At 39.3% G+C, this 10,576-nt stretch overlaps 1 protein-coding gene across 1 annotated transcript; it reads left to right on the top strand.

Moving 5' to 3' along the window:
- The first annotated feature begins 4,994 nt into the window (after nt 1–4,994).
- Nucleotides 4,995–10,576, top strand: kiaa2013 (KIAA2013 ortholog). Its single transcript, XM_022220074.2, has 2 exons — nt 4,995–6,362; nt 7,789–10,576. The coding sequence occupies exons 1-2, from the start codon at nt 5,405–5,407 to the stop codon at nt 8,646–8,648; spliced, it is 1,818 nt and encodes a 605-aa protein (XP_022075766.1). The 5' UTR covers nt 4,995–5,404; the 3' UTR covers nt 8,649–10,576.

Genomic DNA, 10,576 nt, shown 5'->3' with positions numbered 1-10,576 from the left:
CCTGAAAAGTCCCCAGCAGTCGATTTGTAGTAGGATCACAATCATGTGATCGTCATCAGGCAGCTGACATAGAGCATTCACTTGTTGTCATAGTTACAGTGACACCATGCCTCTATCTCACAATGATACAGAAATTTTTAACAAATCCGTGGATCCAGATTATAAGATTATATCATACAGACAAAATAACAGACAGACAGACAAGCGTATACTAATGCTCACATAACTCCACCGCGTTTCTTGACGGAGTTATTAATATTCAGTAGTCCTGCCATTAGCATGCATTTGAGCTCTAATCCTGATATGTTCCCCACAAGTCTTTCACACTGTTGAGGGGTAATCTTGTCCGATTCTTCTTGAATTACTGCTTTTAATTCTTCTAATTTTTTTTTGGTTTACACTTTGAAAAAGACCTTTTGATAATCTATCACAGACTTTCAATGGGGCTCATGTCTGGGGATTGAGCTGGCCACTAAGACCTAGATAGTGTGCTCCTGCAGCCAAGTTCTGCTGGACCTGGATGTGTGACAATGAGCATTATCTTGTTGAAACATCCAGTTTGACCTCGATGGAACAGAGCACATGCAGAGACAAAGCATGTTGGTTTGGAGAATGGCACAATACTTGGCAGAGTGTCAGCACAGACAATGAGAAGAAAAACCACCAGCAGCACTCATGCGTCCCCAAACCATGATGCTGCCTCCACCATGCTTGACAGTAGGTACTGTATATGTAGGAGATAATGCTTTGCCTGGCCTTCTGTGTGCCCTTACATTAGCAGGAGTAAGATAAAGCTCTAAACTAAACTCATCTGATCACAGAATCTTCTTCCAGTTCCTGATTGTCCAGTTCTTGTGTGCTTCGAACAACGATGACAGGCTAACCTTTGTCTCTCATTTAATAGGGGCTTCTTGACAGCCTTGTGTCCTACTTAAGCCATGATCTAAAAGTCTGCCTCGTACAGTGTGGTTAGAACACTGGACACCAGTTTGGTTTGGCCATTGCTGCTGAAGCTCATGTGATGTCATTCAGCGGTATTTCCTGCCCATGTGGATCAGGATGTGGTCATTTCTTGCTGAAGAAACCCTTGGATAGCTGTAACACTGAAACTGATAGAACACAGAGAAAACTGTGAAATGACCATGTTACACCTGAATTATTGGAAAAGGATAAAAAACAGTATTAAAAGACTTTGTCACACCTGAATTAATTAGGACTGCAAAAAGAAACTATGAATACTAGTAATTATATTCATCATTCAGAAATATGCACAGATTTGATGTTTGAGGTGATTATTTAGTTTAGGACTGTATTTTTACAGTCAACATGTAAATTGATACCTATTTCTCAGCCAACTGGTTCCTTTTCCAGACTTTTTCAGTTTTGTTAAATTACAGTAATTACAGTAGTAAATACAACTCATAGCATTCATTTGCGTCTTCACACTTAAAAACGGACAACTGTCCGTAATGTGTACGTCAAAAATCAGTGTTGTTTAAAGACAGAAAAGAGCCTCAGGAAAGAAAGAGTTTAAATAATGTTGTCCCACATGAATTACTGCAAAAAGAAATTTATTGCTGCACTTGAATGCTAGAATTAGAATTACCATTTGAAAACACATATAACCACAAAAGATAAATTATATGTTTGCAATTAAGTTAGTACTTAGTTAATCAAAAAAATACAAGATTTAAATGGTACTTTGGCACCTGAATTAATTAAAAAATGACAGTATTAAATGCTATTTTGGAACCAATCTAAGAGTTATATTAAATAATATACTGAGATATTCAGTTATTTTTTGAGACCGAAATTATTGGTGAATTAATCTAAAAATAACAATATTACAGGTAAATGTATTTTGGAACCTACATTAAAAGATCAAACAAATGATATACTTAAATATTAAATCATATTTTGGCACCTATATTAATCTTCAATAAATCTAAAAATAACAGTATTAAATGACACTGTGGCATCTGCATTAATCTGCACACAATATAAAATGATATTTTGGCACATAAATTAGCCCTGAATTAATCTAAAAATAAGAGCACTATTAAATGATATTACATGATATTTTGAGACCTATTAGACATATTAAGACATATTAAATGATACACCAAAATATTAGATTATATTTTGGCACCTAAATTGGCCCTGACTTAATCTAAAAATTAAAAGATTAAATGATATTTTTGTACTTAAATTAAAAGATGAATTAAATGACATATTTAAATAATAAATTATATTTTGGTACCTGAATGAATCAAAAAATAACTGTATTAATTAATATTTTGGCACCTAAAATTAATCTAAAAATAACAGTTTTTAATTTTATTTTTGGACCTGAATTAATGTAAAAATAAGAACAATATCAAATTATATTTTTGCACTTGAATTAATCTAACAAAGCATTATCAAATCTGTGTACCTGAATGAATGTAAAAAAAAAAAAAAAAACGAACAGAATTTTGTGATATTTTCACCAGAATATTTCCAAAAAAGAAAAAAAGAAAAACTGTATTAAATGACAATCTTGCACCTAAATTAACACAAAGGTAAAATAAAAAACATGAAGTTGTTGCAACTGAATTACTGCAAAAAGACAATTATTGTTGCACCTGAATGCTATTAATTATATTCACATGGTGTTGATTTGAGCAATTGTCCAGAACATCAACATCAAAGCATCAGTCTTGTTATAACAATCTGTTCTTTAACATGATTTAAATCAGCAAGTGATAAATGTGCAGATATTTGACATTATTTCAAAGAACAATTAGACTGGTAAAAACATCATCAACTTAATAAATAACGTTTTTCTACCTTTGAAAATGTAAAATGAACAAAAAATCACATCAAACAAAATAGTTGCTCTTGTAGTACTGTTAAAAAAGCATTAAATTATATTTCTGCAACTGAATTTTGGAAAAAGAAAAAACATTCAATCATGTTGTTACACCTGAAGATCAAAACAAAATAAACACAAATGGATTTTCATTTTATTTCAGCCTAAATTGTATATAGATTGCTTACTTGCACTTGTCCCATTCTTGTGGCATCAGCATGACAAGTTTGTGGCTCTGTTGGTCCATGGTCACTTTAAATGTTGCAGTTTAGATGTTCGACTATTTCAAGCAACCTCTGGGCAGCAAACTACTGCCCACAACATAACAAACAAGAAAAGCACTCAGAGAGTGCAGTACTCCGCCAAGGCTGCTCATTGTTGTATCATTTCCGACGAATAAGTCCCGCTAAGTCCACAGTGGTTGATTTGTAGGAGGATCACAATCGTGTAATCGTCAGCAGGCACCTGATGTAGCATTCAGTTGTTGTCATAGTTATAGTGCCACTATCTTGCAATGATACAGAAATGTTTAACAAACCGTTGATCCAGACTATAAGCCGCATCGCTGCCAAAATCTAATGACCTGGTACTTTGTGTCATTTGACCTGCCCTGAAAGTTTCATCCAAATCCGTTAGTCCGTTATTGAGTAATGTTGCATGTTACAAACAGACGGAAGGACAAATGTACGCTGATCGCCACATAACTCCGCTGTGTTCCTTGGTGGAGTAATAAAACCAAAGAAGGAAAGCACTCAGAGAGCGCAGTGCTCCACCAAGACTGATGAAAAATTATTTAAAAATTACCTTACATTGAGCACAGACGTGTACTATGCATGTGCACGTCATGTATGGACACCGAATCGCGAGACTTAAATATGTAGCGCATGGCGGGAATTGATGGGACTCGGAAACACCCCCACAATTTAATCAGTTTTTCCTTGTATAATTTCCGAGGGATGAGTCCCGATAAGTCCGCAGCAGATTTATAGTAGGATTGCAATCATGCGATCGTCAGCAGGCAGCTGATGTGGTGTTCACTTGTCATACTTACAATGATGCATCTCGTAATGATGCAGAACTTTATAACAGTTTATATAACAGTTTTTAACAAATCCGTGGATCCTGACTATAAGTCGCATCACTTCCAACATCCTATCAGGTGGTCTTTGTGTCATTTTCGACCTTTTCTGAAAATTTCATCCAAATCCGTTATTCCATTTTTGAGTAATGTTGTGCACAGACAGACACAGACAGACAAACGTATGCCAGTCGTCACATAACTCCGCTGTGTTCCTTGGCGGAGTAACTAGTGTTTTAACTCGACAACAGAATGGCAGTGTAGTACAGCCAGACCATTATGTACTACAGAATGGGCTGGCAAAGTGAGACGATATGATGCACAACCTGAAGCCAACAAACCCAAACTAATGCCACATTTTCACTTCTCTGGGTATGAATATGCTCCAATTGCTCTCCAGCAAATGCATGGGCTCATTGTCCAGCTCTCTCCAGATCAAACAGCTGATTTTTTTTAGTTGTTGGCTCAACAATATGACATTTGATAGAAAATTTTCATTTCAGCTGATTTACAGAGATTTTAATTGTACTTGTCTGACTTCAAAAGTTTATTGTACACATGTAATTGATCATGATGTTTATTATCTAGAGAAACTAAATACATTCAGATCAAACATAAACTGTACACAATATGGAGTTCTAGTAGAGTAATGCTGGACAGATTCAGTTCTTTAAATATTTACTAACACCAAAACTTCTGGCAGGGGATATGGGGATTGCTAAAATTGCATTTGTACAAACATTTCAGCCCAAATACTATTCTTGTTTCTCTTTATTTAGGTACAGGTTTGGCCACCTGATTTACTGTTCTGTCGATCTGATGCTATTTACAGGAGAACTCGTGTAAAATGGAGATTGAACCGTAAACACAGAGTACAGACTGCCTGTGTAGCATTTTTAAAGGATGTCCTGTCGCAAATAAAACTATCGAAGGCTGCGAACAAACTCTGTAGTCGTGGGAGAACATTATAAAACCAATGTAAACTTATTGCCCCCCTCCTGCTCCTGTCGCTGCTCTCAGCCACTTCCCGGCTCGAACGAGGCTACAAACATTCTTTGCGACATTTCCGGCCGTTGCTTTACGACACTTGTGACAAACCAGAAGTGTCCACCACTGTTGGTTGAGTTGTCTGCGAAGACAGGTAATGTTTTGAACTGAAGGCAAACAGATAAACAAGCAAAAACGATTAAACTCAGATACGAGAAACTGACGACTGGCATGCATAGCTGCCGAAGAATATTACTGTAACCACGATGCGAAAAACGACAGCACATTTTCGACAGCTTTCGTTCACAGCTCTAGCTACGTAGCTAAGCTCACTTAGCCAGGACGCAGCGAATCCAGTTTGTCAGCTTTCATCGTGGGGAGAGTGCGAGCCAAATTTGATGTGACATCAAAGAATTTTCAGCCCAAGTACATTGGGTGTCGTCTTAAGAACCAGACTCATACCCGGGCTTCTATCGCTTGACCATAGAATGTGGCTACAGCAAAGACTGAAGGGGCTACCAGGCTTGTTATCAAGTAGCTGGGCAAGAAGGCTGCTCATAGGAGTACTGCTCTTCCTCATCATCTACTGGTACCAGGGAGCAGAACGCAGATGGAGCTTCTTCAGAGGCTCTGCGGTCCCCGACGGGGCGGCTGGAGAGTGCCTGCTGACTGAAATCCACAGGTGGAAATCTCTCGTAGAGAGAGGAGAGGGGATATACAGAACACCTCAGGAGCAATTAGACTCGCCTTTTGTATCAGGTAACGGGCATATTTTGCTTGATATTGACTCTAACAAATTATGGGTAGCATCTTCTTCGCAGCCCGGCTCTTCTCCTGTACACCAGACTGAATACTCCCCTCGGGTTGGCGTCTATCTGGAGGGGAGGCAAGCTGAGGCTCAGGCCAGTTTGCTGTGGTTCAGGAAGGGAGCTGTGCTGTCAGTCCGCTGTGCCTCTCCAGCCTCTCTGCAGTCTGCCCGGGACTGTGTCACCATCAGAGAGGAGTTCATCGCTCACAGAAGCAGACCTAACGTTTATCTGCAACGTATTCACATCAATAACCCCTCTGACAGGGCCGCTACCTTGGGCGTTTCCTCTGGCAGTTCCTCCTTTGGCAGCAAGTTCTCTACCAGTACAGAGAAGCTGGAGGACAGAGAGATACTGCTGTCTTCTGGCAGGGTGCCAGTGGAGAATAACCGGATGGTGCTGGTAGTGGTGGTCACCAAAAAACTGAACAGCAGGATTCAGCTTTCTCCTAAATCAGATTACACAGACAACATCCTGTCAGTTGTGTGGACCTCAGAGCCCATCGAGTCTTCGAAGATTGAGGAAACCTTCAGCGCCCTCAGAGATGGAGCTAAAAAGGAGCTTGGGGAGCTGTTGAGGTCAAGTATGGATGAACTGGTAGTAGATCACCAGCAGGCCTGGATGGACCTCTTCATTTCAGGTGAGCTGAGGTAGAAGCCGTTACTGGTTCTGAGTTTAATGGCACTTTGCAAGTGTTAAAATAGGTTTTATTCTATTCACTACAAATCCCGCCAACTGTTCATAACTGAAGCTATTACCTGAAATGTTGAAAGAATGTTCATTTGGCTGAAACATGTCAGTCACTGTCAGATGGGTTTACTGAATCTATAAGTAGTAGCATAATTGTTTATTCAGTCCCCACACTATGAGATGCAACTGACTGCTCTGGATATATACTTTGAAGTGGTTTTATGGTTGCTTACATGGCCAAGAGGCTAGGTTTGTTTTTAGTCAGTGCAGGAAGCCTGTAAAGATGTTGCTGTTTGATTGGGTTACTGCACCAGTTTCTGCACGGGTTCTCAGCTCTTTGCTATATATGCCTTCGTATAGGTGCTAAACCTGGAAAAACAGACATATCTGCTGTATCTCATGCAGAACTTTGTGGTCAAGCACTTAACTACACAAGTAGTCCTTCTCCACAAGTTTACAGAGTCATTGTTTGTTCACATCTTCTTTTAACAAGAGAAACTACAATTGCCAAATATAAAATGCTGGCTAAATGCACCAGCCTTACAAGAATCTTGCTGAAAGAAAAATAAAGTAAAAAATAAAAGTCAAAATTGGCAAAATAGTAGTTCTATCTGTATGCCCTTTTTTGAAATGCAGATGAACATCAAAATTTACTGATGTGAAATTAACTTATTTAGCTTAAAACCCACATCACATACAATCAGTGATCTCTTAGACTTGTGTATTAACTCCATATCTTACTTTTCCCAATCTGTGGCTGATGTAGTCATCACCTAAACAGCTTTAATAAGCTACTTTAATGATTTATGTATGGTTGTTGTGTATTTAAAGGAGGTTTATTTTATTTTAGGTTTCTGTCTTATGCTTTGAATGTGTTCTTTGCGCCTGCCTTTCTGTTTGCATTTGGCTTGCAGATTGTGCCTTCAACACGATTACCGAGCAGTAGTTTATCATGGCACAGTTTTCGTCTCTCTGATTAATCATCAGCCCAGTGGCACTGCTGATGACCCAATAACATACTCTTTTCCTGCTTTATCTTACAGCTGACTCTTTCCTTCTACCATGTCTCTCTCTCTCTCCCTCTACATTTTTATCCTCTAGCTTAATTATTCTAAACTAACCTCATTTTGAATATACCTACAGTACAGCTGAAATGTAGTAAAACTTGAAGTACGTTCACTCAAAAGTTCTCGTTTTTAAGTTGAAAAAGGTACAAAAATAAAATCCCTAGTGTTGAAGTCATCACTATAGAAAGTATTGGGAAAGCAAGTAAATGGGCATTGTCCCAAGATGATGCGGTTATTAAGGTCAAAGTACTTGATCCTTACATACAAAAACAGTATCAAGTTGTGTGTCTGCTTCTATTTTTTTTACAGGGGTTGAAATGAGGAAGATCACAGATTCACACACACCATCAAGCCGCACAGTAAACACCACCCTCTACTATACTCTGTCCTCCTCCACGGCTCCCCTGCTGGACCGAAGGCTGAGTGGTGAGGAGCGCACTCGTCTTGCATCCAGTCTGAAATATGCTGACCACTGCTTCAGCGGCCATGCCACCATGCATGCAGAAAACCTGTGGCCTGAGAGGGTGAGCAGTACCGCTCAGATCCTGCAACTGGTCACATTGTGGACTTTGACTTTGCAGAAGAGAGGTTGCAAGGTACTGGTGGCAGCAGGAGCACACGGAGCCATGCAGGGCATGGTGCTCAGCTTTGGTGGCCTTCAGTTCACAGAGAACCACCTTCAGTTCCAGGCTGATCCAGACGTGCTGCACAACAGCTACGCCCTGAGAGGGATCCACTACAATCAAGACCTCATTAACCTGGCGGTCCTGCTTGATGTGGAGGGAAAGCCTTTTCTTCACGTGTCGGTTAAGCCCCAGGAGAAGCCGGTCAAGCTCTACGCCTGCGAGGCAGGCTGCCTCAATGAGCCTGTGGAGCTGACGTCAGAAATCAAAGGTCACACATTCCCTGTCATGGTGACCCAGCCCATCACACCACTGCTTTACATCTCCACAGACTTGCAGCACTTGCAGGACCTCCATCACACTCTGCACCTCAAGGGCATCCTGGCCCATGAGGAGCACATGGCCATCAGGTATCCAGGCCTGCCCTTCCTTTTCTGGTTCAGCGTGGCCTCTCTCATAACTCTGTTTCATCTATTCCTCTTCAAGCTCATATACAACGAGTACTGTGGCCCTGGTGCTAAGCCCCTCTTCAGGAGCAAGGTATAAACAGCAGTAATGAGACAACCCTGCAAACTGAAAACTGCCGACTGATTTGATCTGCTTCAGTGTGTGTGTGTGTGTGGTGGCCGAGACTCTCTCTCTTTCTCTCTCTCTCTCTCTCTCCTTATCTATCGACGCTCTGTCTGTGGGATCAGTTCTCAGTTTTGACTTTCACATTCTCTATCACTTTGTTCCCTCCATCTCACACGATAATAGTTTGGGGTGGGTTGGCAAATAGCCTTACACACCTCCTTTTTTCCCCTCTCACAAAAGATGATTCTCCAGTTCTTATTTTGTATTGAAGGAGTTGTAAGAAAGATTTTTATTTGTCTCCTTGAGAAGACTGTAGGCAATAAAAAAAATGTAGAACTCGGTCAAAAGCACTAGTGGAACAGTAACCTTCATTTATGATCAGAGACCTTGAACTGTTGGACGTATGACATCACTTTAGTGCTCTACCAGTTCTGCTACACTTAATGTCCGTTGTGGAATGTTAAGTATTGTTGATTGCAATGGATTAGAACAAGCACAAAAGTTATCTTCTGTTCGATTAGGTTATTACTTTACCCCAGTTTGCTCACACAAACTTCAGTGCCACTTTATAACAGGATCCACATTGGTCTCTCTTAACATTGTTTTAGGAACAGTATTGCATTTTTTCTGTCATTTATGCTTTCTTTTAATGAGGAGGATTTATAAATGTGAGTTATATTTTACAAGGAAGGCATTAGTTTTGATTCATTTTGTGACAGTGTAAAAGTCAGTCAATAGCTGCCTGTTTAAGGTTGATAATCCATTACAGAAGACATCAATTCTGCTTTTTTTTTTAACTATTTTTTTAGAAGTATGTTTTTACTTTTCATTTTGAGCCTGCAACATAAACATTTAAAGCTACCCTTTGGAGGTTTTGAAAAGTAATGCACAAACATAGCATTGTGCCAATGATAAAAAGAAAAGACTGCAAGCTAATATGAACATGGCTATAAATGTAAATCTTAGAATAATAAAATTAACTTGTGTTATACAGAACAACGTGGATTCAACGTGATTGTCGGACTTCAAAGATATACACTCAGTTTTATTGAGAAACACCTCCACAGGGTACCTTTAACCCTGACAAAAATAAGAGCAGCTTTAATGCTAACTGTGATTGATGACTTAACTAAAACTTAAAAACAAGTGTTGTGAGTTCATTTTTAGTTCATTGTAGAATAAAAAACGGAAACCACTGACTTCCTGAATAACTCAATTCAGCAGCCTAAAATGCAACACCTTCATAGAAAAGATGCCCGACATTACTGGTTTGCAGTGAAGTCATTGGTACATTAAAAATGAAGAGACATTTAACAGCTTTAGTTTCAGATTTTTGTAGATCTGGTCACTGGTATTATCAGTACTCGTAGCTGTGTACACACCACAGTCATTTATGAAGACTGGAAACACAGCAATATCATAAAAAAGGTCCAGTTTAGATGCTCAAGAAACAGTTATTTAGATTAGCCAAACTTATTCAAGGCAAACAGTAATTGAAGTAGTGATTGTTGTTACTACTGTTACTGTTTTCATGTTCTCATCCAGAGCTACAAAAAAATGAAACGCCGGTTGGAATAAATATTTTCCTTCCTCGTAAAAATAAGTCACAGAGCGACCAAAGCAAAATGACAAAAAAACAGATGGTTGAAGCCTCATTTAGAAGTAAGTGTAGTAGGTTGGTTCTAAAAGTGCACAATGTCTATTGTCTTGTAAAACGGCTACTTGTTTACAGATGTCCTTACAAAAAGAGCTGTTGATCTGCTGGACACTTAGAGAACTGAAGGGTTCTCTGATCAGCACAGACTGTGTTCCCACTTGGCCAATCTTTTTCGCTACTCCTTTTTTTCCCCCGTTAATGATGTTTTATATTGAATCACTCGATTAAATTAACAAGAAATCTG

The sequence above is a fragment of the Acanthochromis polyacanthus genome, chromosome 6 (genome assembly GCF_021347895.1).
Source record: "Acanthochromis polyacanthus isolate Apoly-LR-REF ecotype Palm Island chromosome 6, KAUST_Apoly_ChrSc, whole genome shotgun sequence".
In the NCBI taxonomy this organism is placed as follows: domain Eukaryota; kingdom Metazoa; phylum Chordata; class Actinopteri; family Pomacentridae; genus Acanthochromis; species Acanthochromis polyacanthus.
The sequence above is the reverse complement of the archived record's forward strand: the minus strand, read 5'-3'. Positions and strand labels throughout refer to the sequence as shown.

Bases quoted from the DNA above. Each gene is read 5' to 3' on its own strand.
- kiaa2013 (XM_022220074.2), top strand. From the start codon at position 5,405: ATGTGGCTACAGCAAAGACTGAAGGGGCTACCAGGCTTGTTATCAAGT. The intron at 6,363-7,788 runs GTGAGCTGAGGT...TTTTTTTTACAG, and splicing joins GATGGACCTCTTCATTTCAG to GGGTTGAAATGAGGAAGATC.